This window comes from Lepidochelys kempii, chromosome 11 (genome assembly GCF_965140285.1).
Source record: "Lepidochelys kempii isolate rLepKem1 chromosome 11, rLepKem1.hap1, whole genome shotgun sequence".
Taxonomy (NCBI): Eukaryota; Metazoa; Chordata; order Testudines; family Cheloniidae; genus Lepidochelys; species Lepidochelys kempii.
In genome coordinates this window covers 26,262,406-26,282,879 of record NC_136390.1, presented here as the reverse complement: position 1 = coordinate 26,282,879, position 20,474 = coordinate 26,262,406, and the positions used below count along the sequence as shown (strand labels likewise).

At 42.1% G+C, this 20,474-nt stretch overlaps 1 protein-coding gene across 8 annotated transcripts in view; it reads right to left on the bottom strand.

The window, feature by feature from the left end:
- Positions 1-20,474, bottom strand: part of MBD5 (methyl-CpG binding domain protein 5) — a 268,857-nt gene that overhangs the window by 32,563 nt on the left and 215,820 nt on the right. For 6 of the 8 annotated variants that reach the window (XM_078847925.1, XM_073305421.2, XM_073305418.2 and 3 more), the window contains 3 exons: positions 19,308-20,333; positions 17,430-17,644; positions 14,155-15,363 (listed from right to left, as the gene is read on the bottom strand). In XM_078847925.1, coding sequence (XP_078704051.1) covers positions 14,155-15,363; positions 17,430-17,644; positions 19,308-20,333 — 2,450 coding nt within the window. The remainder of the gene's footprint in view (positions 1-14,154; positions 15,364-17,429; positions 17,645-19,307; positions 20,334-20,474) is intronic. The other 2 variants (XM_073305424.2, XM_078847926.1) reach the window with 2 other exon arrangements.

Genomic DNA, 20,474 nt, shown 5'->3' with positions numbered 1-20,474 from the left:
GGAAGGCCAAAATAGCAGCCAAGTGGACCTGAACAGATGAAAGGGACAAACCCTGGATCTTAAGATGCAGGAGATAATCCAGGATTAACTGCAGTAAGACCTGCTCAGGTTGAATACCTTCATCTGAAGTCCAGCATGTAAACCGTTTCCTTTTGCCCAGGTAGGTCGCTCTGGTTGAGGGTTTTCTGCTGCCTAGCAGGACGTGCTGGACACTGGCCGAACACTCCCACTCATCTGCATTCAACCATGCAGCAGCCAAGCCGTCAGGTGCAGTGCTGTCAGGTTCGGATGCAGCAGTCTGCCATGGTTCTGAGACAACAGGTCCAGCCAGAGCAGTAGCTGTAATGGGGCAGCCACTGAGAGGTCCAGCAGCGTGCCGAACCAGTTCTGGTGCGGCCAAGCCAGCGCTATGAGGATTACCTTCGCTCTGTCCTAGTTGATCTTCACGAGGATTCTGTTGATTAATGGCACTGGAGGGAAGGCATACATCAGGGGTCCTGACGACAGAAGTAAAAAAGTGTCCGACAGGGAGCCTCTGTCAATCCCTCAAATCGAACAGAAAGCGTGGCACTTCCTGTTCTGTCTGGATGCAAACAAGTCCACCCAGGGAGTCCCCCACCTCTGGAAGATTAGGCTGACCACCTCCGGATGGACTGACCACTCACGGCAAGATGAGAAAGTCCTGCTGAGGCGATCTGCCAAAGCATTTCTGGCCCTGGGGAGGTCTGCGGCCACAAAATGAATGGCATGCTGAACACAGAAGTTCCAGAGCCTGAGAGCTTCTTGGCCAATGGCAGAGGACCGCGCACCACCTTGCTTGTTGATATAGAACATAGCGGCAGTATTGTCCATCTGGGCTTGAACCACCCTGCCTTTTATCTGAGGCAGGAAAGCTTGACGGGCCAAGCGGACCACTCTGAGCTCTCTGAAGTTTATGTCTAAGGAGCAATCGTGACTTGACCAATATCCTTGCATGCCAAGATCGTCTAGAGGGGCTCCCCACCCCAGATCCGAAGCATCGGAGACCAGGGTAACCGATGGGGATGGGGCCGCGAAGGGGACTCCCTCCAACACTGATGCAGGGTCGAGCCACCGGGCGAGCGATGACAGTATGTGGTCTGGAACCTTGATTACTTGGTCTATGTTGTGTATGTTGGGGACGTAGACCGACGCCAGCCATGCCTAAAGGGGCCTGAGATGAAGCCATGTGTGCCAGACCATGTAACTGCAGGCTGCTGTGTGGCCCAACAACCTGAGGCACCTGTGAGCAGTGGTGAGAGAGCAGGCTTGCAAATGCAAGATTAGGTCTTTCATGGCATGGGATTGGTCTTCAGGGAGGAAGGCTCTGGCCTGAGTAGAGTCGAGGACAGGTCTTATGAACTCTGTGCGCTGCACTGGAACTAAAGTTGATTTCTTCTCATTTATCAACAGTCCTAGATCGTGACAGGCGGTGACTAGATCGCAGTGCTGCCGCACCTGGTGTCAAAACTGGCCCTGGATTAGCAGTCATCGAGGTACAGGTAAATCCGAATGCCCTGATGCCTCAGGTAAGTCGCCACTGGAGCCATCCACTTTGTAAACACTCTCAAGGCTGATGAGAGACCAAAGGGCAGTGCTGTGAATTGGAAATGGCGGTGGCCCAGCACAAAATGGAGGAACCGTGTGTGCCCTTAGAAGATGGAGATATGGAAGTATGTGTCCTTCAAGTCGAGGGCGGTGTACCAGTCTCCTGATTCCAGGGAGGGGATGATGGAGGTCAGGAAGACCATGCAGAACCTCAACTTTTGTTGAGGCAACGCAAGTCCAGGATGGGTCCTAGGTCCCCTTTTGCTTTTGGGATTAGGAAATATCGAGAGTAGAATCCTTTTCCCCTCCTATCCCGAGGGACCTCCTTTACCGCCCGCAGCCTTAGGAGTTTTTCAACCTCCCCAGTGATGAGTTTCTCATGAGAAGGGTCCTTGAAGAAGGATGGGGAAGAGGGGTGGGAGGGAGGGGCAGTTGAGAACTGTAGGTTGTAGCTTAAGGATATTGTGTTGAGCACCCAATGGTCCGATGTCACTTGCGACCATGCCGACTGGAAGGGGTGCAGGAGGTTGAGGAAAGAATAGGAAGGTGGATCCAGGTAATTGACTGGGGCACCATCCTTAGGTGCACCTTCAAAATGCCTGCCTCTGACCCCCGTGATGTTTTGAGGGGCCGGGTTGAACCGGCGAGGGAGAGGACCAAGGGTGTCATCGCTCAAATCCTTTGTCTTTGTCCTTTCTCCTGGAGGCATCCTGTCAGGAAGACCCCCAGGACCTAGAAGGAGAAGGCAGAGGAGGCCAGAACTGCTTTCTGGCCTGCTGCAAAGTGTGGAGGCCCAGTGATTGCAGGGTGGTCTGGGAGTCTTTAAGGCCATGCAGCCTTGGGTCCATGAGCTCAGAGAAGAGCCCCGTGAACTCAAACAAGAGGTCCTGGATTGCGGCCTGCATCTCTTGGGATAACCCCAAAGATTGTAGCCAAGAGCTGTGCCACTGCCCAGGCAACCACACTGGCGGCAGAGTCTCTAGGATCCCAGGCCATCTGGAGGGTGCCCCTTGCCACCGCTTTGCACTCCTCCAGGATCATGGTGAACTAGTGGGCCAGGTTCTGTGGAAGGGCCTCCCTGAACTTGCATGAGGAGACCCATACATTAAAATTGTACCTGCCCAACAAGGCTTGGTGGTTGGACACCTGAAATTGTAGACTGGATATAGAATAATTCTTTCTGCCAAAGAGGTCTAGTTGTTCGGCATCTTTATTTTTCAGTGTGCCACTTACCTGTGCCTCTCGTTAACTGCGGACACAACCAGTGACCCTGCTGGTGGGTGTGTATAGAGATATTTGAACCCTCTTTTGGGAGGTAATACTTCTTTCCCACCTTTTGGACAGTGGGCAGAATTGAAGCTGGGGTCTGCCAGAGCGTTTTAGCAATCTTTTGGACACCTGGGTAGACAGGCAGCGTGATGCGGGCCAGGGTGGAGGATGGTATGATGTCGAACAGTTCATCTGATTGCTCTGCCAACGCCTCAATTTTGAGGTTTAAGTTGTCAGCCACCCTTTTAAGAAGAGCCTGGTGCACCTTAAAGTCGTTGGGGGACTGCCAGTCTGGGAGGCCCACGCCACCACTTCGTCCGACAATGAAGACTATGAGGACATCGCAGGGGGATGGGCGGCACCTGTTGTGCTGCCCCTGTGATGGACTCTGCACCGTGCTCTGAACCCGGTGCCAGCAGTGCCGGGGGTTTGTCCAAGGTGGCCAGAATGGTGGGAGTATGGAACCGGCATCATTGGTACTCCCTAAGCATTCCAACATGGCCACTGAGCAGGCCACTGGCCCTGCTGCCACGCCACCGCCACGCTGTTCTTGTGGGCTGATGGAGATTCGTACCCTTTCGATGATGGGCTGAATCTTGGCTCTGATATGGACCAGTCCCCTTCCAGTGACCACGGTGGGGCTGGGGAGGCCTGTGTCTGCCAACTAACCCTTGTTGGAGACCTATGTCTAGAGGGAGGGGATTTCCACTGTAATAGACCCAGGCCAGTTGGGTACAGCAGAGTAGCAGAAGGCAGATATACTGGCCACTGGATTAACAGTTTTCTGTTCCCTGACTGACCAGAGCAGAGGCTGCTCCAGGCTAATGAGAACACCTGAGTCTAAAATTAACCTGCAAAGAGTCAGGTAAGGTCATTAAGCTAATGTGACCATCTGACTCAAATTAAGGCCCCTCTGATAATATAAAAGGGCTCACTCCAGTCAGGCAGAGAGAAGCCAGGGAGCCAGAGGAGAGGAAGTGCGACTGAAGGGCTGGTTAATGAAGACACCCTCAAGTCATTGGTAAGGGAGCCCTAAGGTAAGGGTAAAGAAGGGAGAAGCAGGAGAGCTGTGGGGAAGTGGCCCAGGGAAATGTAGCAACTCTGGCAGTGAAAGGTTGGCTGCCAACAGCTGCTACCATTAGGGTCCCTGGACCGGAACCCGGAGTAGAGGGCGGGCCCAGGTTCCCCCCAACCCACCACTACAGAAACAGCTCCTGGAAGGGGAAAACAGGCCCCTGTCAGGACAGGAGGCTAAACTATTTTGGCATGAGGCTGTAGGAGCAACAGACACATTGGGAATTCTCTCACCAACCTCCATTGCTGGCTTATGATGAAAAGAGCTCAGTAGACTGTATCCCTTGCCCTAGAGAGAGAAGGGCTAAGTGGAGGGTTGCAGTGAGCCTCTGAAGCTAGCATAAACCGCCTGGAAGTGCAGGACCCACTGGGACGAGGTCGGAGCTCTGCCACACCACCTTTCCCTCGTGCGGTACTGGGGCAGTGGAGATTGGTGCCATGATGGTGAGCAGTCCTGCACTGGCAGGGACGGACGCCTAGGAGACTGCCTAGGGGATAGACATCTGTACCAAGGAGATCTTAGGCGGGAGACTGGCTGGTGCTGGGAATGCGGGGACCAGTATCTCGATTCTGGCATTCTGTGCCTCAGGAAGGAGAGTGCAGTGCTGGGGACCCGGGCCTTCTAGCCGGCAATTGAGGTTGTGGGACCGGGATCCTAGGCCATGGGGATGGGGACGAACGCCTGTGGTCTGGGCATTGATGGCGCTCCCCTGCCCTTTGCGGAGGTCCCATAGCTGGCTTGCCCTTGGAATGCAGGGCCATAGCCACGTCCACTGCCTGGTGTGGCATCTGCAGTGCCAATAGGCCCACCAGATCTTTGGCTGCCTGGGCCGTCTCAGGTGACGAAGATCCCTGTTGGAGCCGGGATTCCCTACCACTCCTGGGATTTGGATGCAGATTCCTGGCTGGGCCGGGGGTCCGACCATAGCGGTACTCCCCTCTAGCTCCAGGGTGGGCACATGACCTGAACTAGGTCCTTTGCCCAGGTCCCCCTTCCCCTGCGTGGATGGTGCTGGGGAACCCTTCTTCTGCTGCTTCTTGGGCACCAGCAGGGGAAACAGCGCTGGGAGGATCCCAGTGCCGGTGGGGTACTCCACACTCATGCTGAGGTGCTGGGAGCAGAGTCCAGTTGGGAGGGATCCGATGCCAGGCGCAACGGCCTCCATCAGGAGGGCTTTCAGGCAGATGTCCCTCTCCTTCTGGGTTCTGGGACAAAAGTTTTTGCAAATGCTGCACTTGTCCTTTACATGGGATTCCCCCAAGCACTTCAAACAGTTGCTGTGGGGGTCATTGATAGGCATTGGCCTGTTGCATGACAAACACAGCTTGAAGCCCAGGGTGATGGCTCAGCCGTGACTCTAGCCACTAAACCAACAACTAACACTTACTTAAATTGACTGAGTACCTAAGAACTATATACAGAGGGAATAACAACCAGCTCTTAATGCTCTTGCAATGCAAAACAAGGTGCTCCAACCGACTGTCATGGTCAGTAAGAAGGACCTGAGAGGACTTAGGGCAGGCGGCGCCTAATATACTGATGCATGAGTGCGGAACTCAAGAGGGCGCCACAGTCGAGCCTACAGATACTGCTAAGGCAAAATTCTCCAACAACTGTGCATGTGGGAGCACGCACACCTAGAATGGAATCAACATGAGCAAGCACTCAAAGAATTTTATATTACTTCATACTCTACTATATTTAAACTTAAATTTAAGTCCCTAAGGCTCCATTTCAGAAAAGTAGTGAAGCACATGTTCAAGTCTACCCCTATTTAACAAATCACTTAAACATGTGCTTAAATTTAAGCATGTGCTTAAGCCCCTTTAAAGTCAATGGAACTTAAGGGCTTTGCTGAAAGAAAGGTGCTGAAAGAATAATCATGGAAAAAAAAAAAAAAGGTATCTGCACTACTGCTTAAAGAAACCCCACCAGGCCAAACACTAGCTTTGGTAATGCACAAACAACTATCATTAAAATCAATTGAAATTATGAATTCATAGCTCACTACTGAATTTAAACCGCTGGATATAAAAATTGGTACCACTTCACAGGTACTAACAATTTTTGAAATAAAATACTACTACTACTACTAATTTTCTAGAGCTGCACATTTTCAAATGATATCAAAACATTAACCATTTAAACTTCACTTTTGATTAGCAAAACAGCTTTGAGCTTAGTTTAATTTACAAAAGCACATTTCAAACATTTAAAAAAATCTAACATTCATTCTCTTATCTTTATTAATAGTTTTGTGTTTGTATTTCTTAATTTTTATCTGTCCCTTGCTTAACAAGAGCTTTTTGTAAAGTTTGTTGCATTAATGATAAATATAAAAGATTTTATGAATGCATAAAGCATAATAAACCATTAAACAGAAATTAAGCACTGATATAAATTATATGAAAGATCTTGATTAAATTTGTTCTGAAAATTCAAAATTTCCCTCCCAAAACACCTTAACTGAATCAGTAAAATAATTTAAATGCATTATGAAGCTGATTTTCAGGAGTGCTAAGTTGAAGTTAATGGACCCTGCAAGGTTCTCACCACCATAAGGCCAAATGTGATATATTTTTAATTCAAGTGTAACATTTCTTCAGCTTATATATCTAAAAATGAAATATGGGGATACAGCAGATCCAGAACTTGACAAGATAAGAGCCATTATGGTGAGGTCTGCACATGGGGATCTCATTTCCATGAAGCAAGACTAAATTGTACAATAGGCTAGACTTTGGACACTTCCAAATAATTAAACAAAAAAAACCCTCAAGTTGCTTTTTCTTTTACTGTAAGACTGATGTTCCATCAGGAAATTGCTCAAGAGAATTCCTTTCACAATCTAACTTTATAATAGTATACATTTCTATATAAACACACACAAATTATTTAATTTTAGCTTGAGACATCAAAGAACTAACTCCCTGGAGCTGTGAGCAAAAATATTTCTCAGGATGTGCTACTGCAAAAGGTATAAAACACTTGGTAGTGAAAAATCAGCTCCAGCAACACCAAAGGGGTTAACATACAAGTACCATATTTATAATGCTTAAAATGTTTAATAATGCTAATGGAAACAATGTTACTAAATATGAAGTTAACTGGAGATCAAATTAACCATTTCAATCTTAATTAATTTTATAACACATTTGAAGAATTGCTATCTAAAAAAATCTGGCATTTTTCAGATTTAACAGAATTACAGGGTAATACTGTATTTTGTCTGAGCCTTCATCTCCTAAACTTTACTAAATTATAGAGGAAAGAATGAAATGCTGAGAGATATAGTATCTGTATCCAGGATATACTAAACAGTTAGGTATACACAACCTCCTGAGAATTGTATGCCTTATGTCTCCCAGTATAAATGTAAACTACTTTAATGGTAAGCTATTTTATTATTAAGCACTATTATTCAGTTTAGTGATTTACCTGAACATGTACTGAATAGTAATAGATCTTGTACTAAATAGTTAATTGGAATTAACTCCTTAGTGAGGGATTTTCTTCCAGGTAAATATTATAATGTGAAATCTATTAGCATTTACTTTTGGGAAGAACAGTTAATATCAACATATGGTCAACTTAACATTGTATTAAAGAAAAAGTTATGTTTAGTGAGGAAAGAAAGTTATTAATTTCAAGGTAAAGGTGTATGACACTACCATTTACATTAGCAAACAATATGTACAAACTTTTCAGAAGTACTGAGAAATTACATCTATTGACTTCAGTTGGAGCTGGGAGAGCTCAGCCCCTCTAAAAATCAAGCATTATACACATCTGTGGGAAAATATTTATGACAGCATAACAGCAGGTCAAACAGTTTTGTACAAAGCTTTTACGATACTCGGTAAACTGAATTTCCTCAAAAGTTCCAATAAATAGCATTTAAAAACCTCTGCTCTTTGAGACTGCAAACATTTCACTGTCAGATAGTTATTAGCTAAGAACTTGAAAGTAATCTGAAAGAGAATAAACCTGGAAATCCTAGGCACCCCATCATCTCAGGCATTGGCACCCTGACAGCAGGATTGTCTGGCTATATAGACTCCCTCCTCAGGCCCTACGCTACCAGCACTCCCAGCTATCTTCGAGACACAACTGACTTCCTGGGGAAACTACAATCCATCGGTGATCTTCCTGAAAACACCATCCTGGCCACTATGGATGTAGAAGCCCTCTACACCAACATTCCACACAAAGATGGACTACAAGCCATCAGGAACACTATCCCCGATAATGTCACGGCAAACCTGGTGGCTGAACTTTGTGACTTTGTCCTCACACATAACGATTTCACATTTGGAGACAATGTATACCTTCAAATCATCAGCACTGCTATGGGTACCCGCATGGCCCCACAGTATGCCAACATTTTTATGACTGACTTAGAACAACGCTTCCTCAGCTCTCGTCCCCTAATACCCCTACTCTACTTGCGCTATATTGATGACATCTTCATCATCTGGACGCATGGAAAAGAAGCCCTTGAGGAATTCCACCGTGATTTCAACAATTTCCATCCCACCATCAACCTTAGCCTGGACCAGTCCACACAAGAGATCCACTTTCTGGACACTACGGTGCTAATAAACGATGGTCACATAAACACCACCCTATACCGGAAACCTACTGACCGCTATTCCTACCTACATGCCTCCAGCTTTCACCCTGACCACACCACATGGTCCATTGTCTACAGCCAAGTTCTACAATACAACCACATTTGCTCCAACCCCTCAGACAGAGACAAACACCTACAAGATCTCTATCAAGCATTCTTACAACTACAATACCCACCTGCTGAAGTGAAGAAACAGACTGACAGAGCCAGAAGAGTACCCAGAAGTCACCTACTACAGGACAGGCCTAACAAAGAAAACAACAGAGCGCCACTAGCCGTCACCTTCAGCCCCCAACTAAAACCTCTCCAACGCATTATCAAGGATCTACAACCTATCCTGAAGGACGACCCATCACTCTCACAAATCTTGGGAGACAGGCCAGTCCTTGCCTACAGACAGCCCCCCAATCTGAAGCAAATACTCTCCAGCAACTACATACCACACAACAGAACCACTAACCTATCCTTGCAACAAAGCCTGTTGCCAACTGTGTCCACATATCTATTCAGGATACACCATCACAGGGCCTAATAACATCAGCCCCACGATCAGAGGTTCGTTCACCTGCACATCTACCAATGTGATATATGCCATCATGTGCAAGCAATGTCCCTCTGCCATGTACATTGGTCAAACTGGACAGTCTCTACGTAAAAGAATAAATGGACACAAATCAGATGTCAAGAATTATAACACTCATAAACCAGTCGGAGAACACTTCAATCTCTCTGGTCACACGATTACAGACATGAAAGTTGCGATATTACAACAGAAAAACTTCAAAACCAGACTCCAGTGAGAGACTGCTGAATTGGAATTCATATGCAAATTGGATACAATTAACTTAGGCTTGAATAGAGACTGGGAGTGGCTAAGTTATTATGCAAGGTAACCTATTTCCCCTTGTTTTTTCCTAACCCCCCACCCCCCCGTTCCTCAGACGTTCTTGTTAAACCCTGGATTTGTGCTGGAAATGGCCCACCTTCATTATCATACACATTGTAAAGGAGAGTGATCACTTTAGATAAGCTATTACCAGCAGGAGAGTGGGGTGCGGGAGAAAACCTTTTGAAGTGATAAACACCCATTTTTTCATGGTCTGTGTGTATAAAAACATCCTCACTGCATTTTCCACTTTTATGCATCCGATGAAGTGCGCTGTAGCTCACAAAAGCTTATGCTCAAATAAATTGTTTAGTCTCTAAGGTGCCACAAGTACTCCTTTTCTTTTTATGGTAGTATTTAAGTAATAAGGCACTTAAGACAGGTTGATTGTTATCATGGTATGTTGGCATCGACGACTACACAGAAATTTAAATTTTGAATCACTTTGTTGGATTCTATTTTTTTATTCCATTAGATCTGGCCCACTCTAATTAACTATTTGGCTGATTACATCCTGCGTTAGTCAAACTCAGGTCAGAAACACTAATCTAGAGCCTAGGGAGACAAGGTAGGTGAGGTAATGTCTTTTATTGGACCAACTTCTGTTGGTGAGAGAGAAACTTTTGAGCTTGTCTAGAGCCTAAGCAGCTGAGAGTCTTAACATAGTCAACCATCTTCATCCTGTAGTAACGTCAATATCTGAAATTCAATTCTGGATTTCTTCAAATCACTACCATAGGGCTAGCTATTGTTTACACCCTGTCTCTTAGGTGGAAAGTGGGTGATTTTCTACATTCATACAGGTTTTAGATCCCACAAGCTGTTTTGTTTTTACCATCCTGCTCTAAAAATCATCCTTCCTGTTTAGGTCTGGAAGGACTCACTTTGACATTCCTCATTACTGCCCTTTAACTATTTAGTGAAAACCACACCCTCCTGTCACTGGCTGTGCATGCAGCTTACACCATGCTCCAGGCCTTATTGGGTTTGAGAGAAAAAGTCAGAATTGAGAATCAAACTCTGCTGTGCACCAGTGCAGGAACTGTATTAGCAGTGGCTCACTGGGATGATACTGTAATTCTTTTTTTAAAAGATCAAATTCAATATTCCACGCCAACCCCACCTTCCCAAGCTCTATAAGGATCCTTCCATGATGCAAATCATATGATAGAATAATGGTGTGTAAGCCTGGCCACAATAGTTCTTTCCAGAACAATGGATTTCCTGTGTATGAAAATTACCTATTCTGGCAGTTGCATCAGTAACCCCATATTGCAAAGCAGCTTCTTGCTGCCTTACTGATAAGATGTTATTCATCAGGTGTAAAGAAAAGTTTTAAATTGTATATTCAAGCCTATTTACACCGTCAGTGCAACATGAGACAGCCAGCAGCATTATCTTTTCAGGTGGATTTCTCAGCAAAGCTTTTTCTCTTTTCTCACTTTCATCCTTATTCTGCTGACATCTTCTTTTTGCTTTCCACTTCCCTTGTTTTTCCTCAGACACTAGTAACCTAATCTACATGATCATTCCTTGTTTCCTCCATCTGGATTCTAGATGGTTTTGCTGTTGCCACTGCACTTTCTTCAGTTTGCTCCTTAATTTTCCAATTGCCCAAAACAAAACAACAGAAAACTTTGGTTAACATTCCTTCTTTCCTGATAGAGGAACACCATCCAAAAGCTTCCAGTTGCTATTTGAATAGAAACAGATGAAAAAAATTCAATTCCATATGTATTCCCTTAAAAGTAGTAAAATGCTATTATAAATGGAAGTAAAGTCAAACAGACACTTTCTACGTAATATACTACAGAACTCTTTTAACACAGCAAAACTATTGCCATAGTGTGAAAAAATTAATATATCATAGGTACAAATGTGTATAAAGATAATTTAAAAGTTCCTCATACAATAAATTTTCAAAACTACTAATAGGGAACCATATTAAAAGTTCTATCATTCCAGGGTTTCTTGGTACACATCATTCCTGAAGACCTTTTGCACTGCAGAATGAGTTGACTTTGCTGGCTTCACACTAAACTGCCAAAACATTCAAAATATGTAGCTGTGCAGCAGCTTATAGAGTGGTTGGTCATATGCACAAGAGAACGAGAAATACAATTATGAACATCAGAGTTCCTCTCTATTTTCAACCAGAAATGGGACTACGTATGTCTTTTTTCTATTTAAGTCATCTCTTCTGTCTTTCACATTCCTCTACTCTCCAGTATTCAATCTCAATCCCTACCCTGGTAACTGCCATTCACACTATCTTTCCAACTGGGGAGGCTAAATACATAATATCCTTCTGAAAGATGGAGGGCCTTCTGATCCAAAGCTCCTTTAGTCAGTCACAGTGCTTGTTGACGAACAGCGGGACAGACTCTCTCTTACCAGGGATATGAGCTGCCTTTACAACATTCTGGGAGCAGCAACATTTTGAACTACAAAGAAACAGTTTAGAAGGTATTCAGCAACATATGCAATTTTCATGAATTTTGTTTCGGCTTCTGCATACATTAAATTTCAAGTCAATTAATATAATATTGTGCAATAAAGTAAAAAAAAAAAAAAAACCTAAGAAAAACAAAATGGAAGTACTAAGGCCTGCATAAAAACAAATATACTTTTGGTAGATAAGAAATTAACTTTTGATATTGTTCAGCTAATTGATGCAGTACTCTTAAGGAATGCAACTGATGATCTATAGATCTTCTCTGTTGTTTATAAAGGGTACAAAGAGCAACTTCTTAAAAATTTACTGAAACAATCTTACAAAGAGGGACACAATTACTGCTGTGAAGTAAATAAATAGTTGACATAAATGCATTTTGAAAAATTTGTTCTTTAGTACTATATCGTTCATAAAGGTATTGAGTGGCACCACAGCAGAATTCTGACAGAGAGTACCATACTCTCCTCTCCCTCATTTCACACTTATTTTTTCCTTTTCTTTTGAAGTATGTGGTCAACAGATTTGAAAAATTAGGCCTACATTTTCAAAAGGGGCTAGTGATTTTGGGATCTAACTTTGTAGCTGAATAAGTTCTTATTTATGGAATTACAATTGTTAAAACAAGTTCATTTATTTGAAGTATATACTTGAAGATCAGCGTGCATCTCTTCAAAACCTATGTGGGGAGTAGAGAACTATGAACAAGCCATCTGAAGAATGAGAAGGTTTGGCTGAAACCACGCTAGCCAAACCATCCCAGACAATTTATAACAGTTTCATAACACGCCTATTACAGTTCGAGGGGAAAAATCCATGTACAATCTGGTTGGAGAAATCCTACTAGAAGTAGGATCAACTGTGCTTAAATATGATAGTTTCTATCATGGTTTCAATTGAAGTAAATTAGATGGGGGCATGAAAATAGATAATAGTTTTTGGATTAATTTCTTTATGTCAGAAATTAAAAATTCTATACCTAGATTTTGATTTGTTAATTTAAAGGTACAAGCAGTATTATTTCCTGAATGAATGTTTAGTAACATATTTTTTATTATATAATGAGTGTGGGTGTGAGAGAGTGTGGAGGCCTAACAGATGGGTCAATACTCTGATTACTGTGGCCTCAATTAGTTTCTCTGGCGATTGTTGATTGAGGGAATAAGGAGGAATTAGCTAATCAGACAGGGGGGTTGGTGGGTGAGTTCAGGAACTAACTAGCCCATCAGCACAATAGCTTGATAAAAGAAATGAAGGGTCAGAGGATGGAGGACAAGGCTAGCTGAGCCCAAACTGAAGGAGTTCCCAAGGAAGGGAGATCCCTGTTCCTCCCAGGGCCCTGATGAACAGGGGCTGAAGGCAACAGGGTCATAGGTATTAGAATTGCTGTACTGCATGTACAAGTGCTGGTGGAGAGGACTTGAATAAATTATACAGAGTAGAGACTAAAAGAAGGGAGTCTGAGTGGTTTCTGCGGTGGCTCAGGAAAGGGAGGGGCATACAGTATGAAATACTTTTGTATTTATGAGGACTGCAGAAAAACAAAAAGTTTTGCAAACAGTAGAAAATAAGGATTGAAATAATTTCCTCAATAAAACAGAATACACTGTTAAGTCATTGGTAACGATAAGAATTCCCTGCCAACACCTTGTGCTAGGGAACATTAAACTCCAGCACAAAGGAGCAAACTAAAACCACTATCACTAGAAAAGGATCTTTCATGTCCTGCTGTGCAGGCCAAATTTTTTTAATAGTTTTTCTGCTTCATACTAGAAGTATCAGTTGGGTAAGTCAGAGATAGGGTGAAACTGCTTTAACTTATTTCAAATTCCTTATTTTGGTTAGATCAGCTTTACATTTTGCGATTTCTGCCATTTCTAGATACCCACTCATGCCTTGCACATCAAGTCAGTAACCATAGGCACAGCCAGAAGTTCAGAAGGCTATAAATCATAAGTTAAACAATAGTGCATTAAAGCAAAATATTTTTTGTATAATAAAAGTCTTATGTGAACAAGTGAATTAGCAGGACATAATTCAGGCCAGAATACAGCCTAATATGTTTCCTTATGGGATTTGTATAAGTTTCTCATTGTGCAACTACAACATTTCTAGTGAAATAAATAGTTTCATAAGCTATCCTCATGAACCAGGAATCAAAAGCCCATTAGTACTGCAATTCATACCATTAAAATAAATATTAGACCAAGATAATTCTTTGACTATATATACATATATATATACACAAAATATATATGCATGTGTATATATACCTTCCCTTCCTCAGTGTTTTGTTGACATGAATTGTGAACGTCTTCTTCTCTTACTAATTTTCCAGGCCATGAAGTCAGTCCTTTTATTTGGCCCCAGACCAAGTCGCCAACATTAAACGTCCTCGGCCTGTAATGTATCAACTCATTTGAAGAAGGGGACTCTGGATTCCTTAGGTCATCTTCACTGCTGATGCTTTTAGCATCTGAAGGGCTAGGCACGCATCCATTAATGCTTTTGGCATTAAAGTCTCCATTATAATGGATATAGTCTTTAACTAGAGAACTTTCCAAACTATTTGAGGAACTTGGAGATTGCTCCTCCATGACTAGGTCTTGTTTAGAAGTGTTCAGCAACTCTCCAAACCCTCTACTTTGTTGAAGCCTATTTCCATTTATGTGTGCACATGTTTCCACAGTGTTCTCCAGTCTCTCTTTAAAACTCATCATAGTTCTTTTGTAATTGTTATACCTGAAATTCTCCTCCAACAATTTATCACTTTGACAGTTTCTCTGTGGTAACAGTATCTGATGCTGCTCACCATGTAACAATGGCAGCGTGGAGACGTTATTGGGCCTTTCATGGCAAGGACTGCTGTGGACATGGGTTGAATGGTCTAAAAACTCCTCACACTTCCACCTATGTATCTCTCCTCCAGGGTTTTGCTCCTCTTCCCACTGTTTTCTGGATGTATTGCAACCTGCTGATTTGTAATATTCAAATCCATCCCCTTCACTTGAATTTTTACTATGTTCTGAATTCTTCAGGATTCGTGTCCCTCTAGTGTTTCTTATCCTACCGTCGTGATCAGAAACACCAATGTTTCTTCCATGGATTACTGCACTGACAGCACTAGAAAGATTTAATGGGTCACCAATTGAGGCTGTGAAGGCACTCATGGCACTCAGAGCTGGAATGGGACTCATTTGTGTTGTACTGCTAACTGCTGTGGTGATTACGACTTGCATTCCTTTGCTTGCAGCATCTACGACTGCTTTGTAGATAGCATCGACTGAAGAATCACCCTGAGCAGCTACATTGAGGCCATCCTTTGCCTGTTGTCCTAGAGTTGGTTCAGTCCTTTGCGGCAAATCACAAGATGTATCTTGAAAAGGAGGAAGGGTAGTGTTGGAACTCTCAGGAACTGAAGTTATCCCCATTTGAGTGATCATTCTTTTGTTTAAAAGAGCAGCATCTTCCTGCATTCTCACCTTAAAAATAGGAAGGAAAAATTATAGAAATTTATGTTTTCATTCAATGCTATATTTCAGAAGACACATTCATTTAATTCAGTAACTGTGATGGTTACACATCAGTGACACATTTTGTCATGGTTGTACATAAGCAGAGGTCTACTTAAATTGTGGAGAAATCACACGTTTTTCACTGATTGGCATAAAAAGCAAATTTTGCAGATGTGTTCAGACAGTATATTCCAATCCACCTTCCCTACAGCTGCTGCTGGCAGTGGCACTGCCTTCAGAGCTGGGTGCCTGGCCAGCCACCTCTGCTCTTCTGCCATCCAGCTCTGAAGGCAACACAGAAGTAAGGGTGGCAATATCGCGACCGCCCCCACGATAGCCAGATTTCACAGTCTGTGACGTATTTTTCATGGCTGTGAATTTGGTAGGGCCCTATACATAAGGAACAAAGATTGTCACTCAATGAAGAGAATCAGAAAATGAAAAGGCAACTCAAAACATAAAATAATATGCATATGAACACATAAACTAGCTTTCACACTTTGTTCAAAAAGACAAAGCTTTGTAATAACAGGTGGTATTTGAGATGATAAAACTTTCAAATCTCTCCTGTTGTAGCCGCATTTCTACCCACCTTTCTGAGTCCCTCTCCTTTTCTGAATGAAGTCCAAGATCCTCATTCTTACATTCAAAGTCCTAATCAACTTAATCCATGCTTATATCACTGTACCCAAATCTATTACCTCCTATTCTTCCTTCAGTCTCTACTTTCCTCCCCAGTTTCACTCCTAAGTGCTTTTTTTGTCTCTACCCACGCTCTGCTTTGTATTTTCTTTGATGCAAGCCACAGGCTTAAATTTGCCTCCTATTTGTCATGTGCAAATGACCTACCTTTCTCTTCTTATACACTTCTTTTGGGAAGTCTTCCCACTTTTAATCCTCATCAACCAGGTCTCCGACCCTTTGCATTGAAGCTATTTCATGCATTGTCTATTATAAACTAAATTACATTATGAGGAACCTTGTATATTATGTTTGTATTTGTCATGTACATGTCATGAGAGTGACGTAAAGATAATAAGCGATATTCATACCTGTGAAAGTCTGAATAGAAAAGATGCTTTAACTAGTGAAGCCAAATATTTGTAACTACTGCTTTAAATACTTACCATTACAAAACACTTACATAATTCAGGACACACAGAGAAAATATGAAAATACAGCTAATGTAACTCACATAATTAATAAACTGTGAAGGGGTTAATAGGCAGTTAGATTACTGTGATTTTGCAAACACAGGGAAATTTCTAGTTGTCTAGACTGACAAAATGATATGTTGTCTTTTTCCTTCTTAAAGAATAAAAGCTTTTCTGGCACTATCACCTGCATTTCTGCAGCCTTCATGTTCTCAGATCTGCAGCACTATAATAATGTTAAGTACATACTGTAACTCTATTTTTGTTCTCTATCTCAGTTGATACTTTCACTGTCATTCTATTACTTTAATATTTGAATTTACATTATCAACAGAATTGTCTGTTTGGATAGAAATGTGAAAGGGGGCTACCATTTTTTCAAAATTTTTATTATATGCCTGTCCTTAATTACTATGGACCTGATCCAACATCCCCTAAATCAATGACAGTCCTTCCATTTACTTTAATGAGCACTATTAGAAAAAGTCAGTTACTCACAATCACCTCCTATTTCCTATTAACTGACAACTATGTTAACTTTTTACCATTCAGTCTCTACAATTTATTCTCAACCAGTAGTTTATGATCACACTTCAAAAGTGAATTAACAACTCCTGAAAGTTCAGAACAGCTGTCAATAGATGCACATCATAAGGAGTTCCAGTAAAATAAAAATGACACTAAACTTATAAGTAAAAGATATATAATTTCAGTAATGTGTTTCTGATTTGCGAATACAAAATCCATACTAAAAAAGGGCAACCAACTGCAATAAAACAGATTGTTTCAAACATTCAATGAAAAAGCAGAATACAGATACCAATTCTACTATTACAGTTTTTTTAATTCACTCAATATTGATGTCAGTTTGCTCTCTACCTGAAAATTCTGAAACAGACAAGCCATGGGGTTTGGGTTGTTAGCTGGTCCAGGAATTGTGGGTTGCCCTTGAAACCCCTGGAGATTCTGGTACCCCTGGAGAAGCTGATGTTGCTGCTGATTTGAAGGAAACATCTGATTGTTGTTCAACAGTGACTGGAGATGAGTCAGTTGATGGTTATTCAAAGTAGTGTTTATCGACGACGACATGTCACCTGCAGTTCCAAACATATGGTAAAGTAAGTCAGCATAGTTTTCAGGAGTCCACGAGAGTTTCCTTGAGTTATATTTTAACTGACAAATACTGACACTCTCTGTACAACAAAACTTCTGTACCACAATCTCAAGGAACATGTCTCCTACTATTTATTCCTTCATTTCTCAGCATTCTTTCTTTCAGGTTACATCTATATGTGGACTCTTTCTAAAGGATTCTGACATGACTGTCCTTCATTCTGGAATGGCACACAGCCAGGTACAGGAAAATGAGCATCAGTGGTATTCATTTTCTTGGAAATCCATTCTGAACTTCCAAAGAGCGACTGCTTCATACCATACCAACACCTTCCCCTCCCCCAACCTTTTGGTAACTATGACACCACTGTTTGACCTGACTACACAACGATCCAAGGCCTCTTGAACACAAAAATACACTGGCTAACTCTACTAGTCTTCTCTTTTCTAGATATAGGAGAAAAATCTCATAAGAAAAACAAGCTAAATTAAAAAAACTCTGCATTTTGTATCAAAAGAAAAATCTCTTATGTAAATTAAAATGTAAAAGAACAATATCACAAACAATAGGAAAACAAACACTTTGAGGCCCCTGATCCTATGAAATTATCAAATAAAAGAAGCCTGAAATGGATTTTGCACTTGAGTTAACACAAACTAATATTTTTCCGAAATTTTATGCTTGTGGAATCAGCTGATGAAAATCAACAGACATTTTATTTTAGAAAAAAAATTAATCCTAATTCAATAACAATCCTAATGCTAAATTAAATTATATTGTAAAAGTAGGGCTGAGTTCACAGTAACAATCTTGTAGCTTGACATAAGTAACAAAGCTGCAATGCTTTCCAGCTCTTTGACACAATATTTTGGTCATCCTACTGGTATAGTTATTTGCTTATTGAGTCCAAACAGCACAGAACACAAAATATATCACGTTCTGGGTAAATTCATCAAGGGACTAGAGATTTAGGAGAACAGTTTAGGCTTAAGATTTCATCAGTTATGTAAGGGCTTGTCAGGTGTGATACCCTCAGTTTCAAAACTACAACGAAGAAACGAAAAACAAAGAAATATGAGAACAGAAATGTATAATCAAGGCCTAGAAAGGGCAACCTATTTCACTGAACTTGTGCAAGGCTTTACTTGGAGTGCTTTATAGGACACGTGCTACGGTTTTGGCGTATTTTTGATTTAAATGGAAAAAATGCACTTGGCCATTTTTCATCAACTGCACAGCTACTCATACTAACCCTGTGATGCCACATATATTTGAAATAAAACACTGCATCCCAAAGATGCACCTGTGCTTTTATTACATGAAAAATAAAAGGAGTCCAATTTGCCTGACTGAATTTAAGTGTGTGTAGTAGGTTTGGTGGCATCAGAATGAGGGAATGGAAAATAAAATGATATCCAAAAACAGTATTAAATATTGCTGAATTTTTAAAAATTGCTATTTAAAATTTCTGACAGTAAAGGTTGTTTTTCTCTAGAAGTATTCAATGACCTGTGACATACAAAACCCTTTTTTATAAATAGTGCAATGAAATGGAGTCTTTAATAATAGAAAATAGAATCAGAAACTCTCCCCCCAACCGTTTTTTTTTTTTTTTTTTAAATCTGTGAAAAAATTTAACTTACCAAGCAGACCTGTCCCCAGTAGAGGGTTAAGTAGCTGTGGCACCACAGAGTTATTGTTGAGTTTAGCTGGACCAGATGTATTCCCAGCATTATTAGATATGTTCAGCAATGTTTCTGCCATTGACACCACTGCTGTCCCACCAAGTGTTGAGACAGACAGTGCTGTCACTGCTGATGATGTAGTGGTTGTGGTAGTGGTTGCCTGGGAGGAGGTTGCTATGGATATCTCTGGATGATTAGCAGTGTTGCCCGATGCGGAGTTCAGGACACCTCCCAACAGCTGGGGATTTAAGGCCATTAATCCCGAGGCCCCAGTGACAGCTGGGAGGAGCAAGGGGTTAGAAGTAGTGTCAATGCCTGTAAAGCTTGGTATAGGGTTTCCCAGGGGGTTGGTTAAAAGGGTCTGTGCTCTGTTGCTGTCTGACTGATTGCTTGGCAAATGGTCTGGTGGGGCTGTCATCTGTGTTACTGAGGGTAAAGGGTTATTTTGCTGTTGTAACAAATCTGAGATGGTCAAATTGAAAGATGGTAGGGGAACCATGGCAGCTGCTTGGGCTTGATTCTGAAGTAGGGCTGCTAGAAGCTGAAAATGAGCAGGTTGTAATACCTGCCCATCCATGTCACTGGAGAGAAAAGCTAGCGCAGCATTTACACTTGGGTTGAGTAAACCTAAAGGGTTGAGTATGACTTCAGACTTGCCTTCTCCTGCTGAAGGCTGTAGTATATTTAATAGATTCTGGTTTAAGAGATGTTGTTGATTCACTGGCAAAGAGATAGGTAGAGAATTGAGAAGGTTTGGATTCAAAGAATGCGGAAGATTGTTGTTTGAAGAGCAGTTCTGTGGAAAGTGAAGTGTGTGTTCGTGGCCAACAAAAGGGAAATCACTCCCAATGGGCAGCTGGCTCGGAAGTGGGTTTGCAGCTGCAGTAGTGACTATAACACCATCTTGAAGAACGGATGTTGTCTTTGTGATGGCTGGTTGGCTGGTTCCAGCTATGGCTATGGAAGATGATGGTCCTGAACCCCCTGTAACACAAAACAATACATACATTAATAATGTCTATCGAAGGACAAATATTATCATTACTGCAACGATAACCAGACTCATCAAAAGTTAGCTATATCCAACACTCAGAAGAAGAAAATTCAAACAGCATGATTTTAACA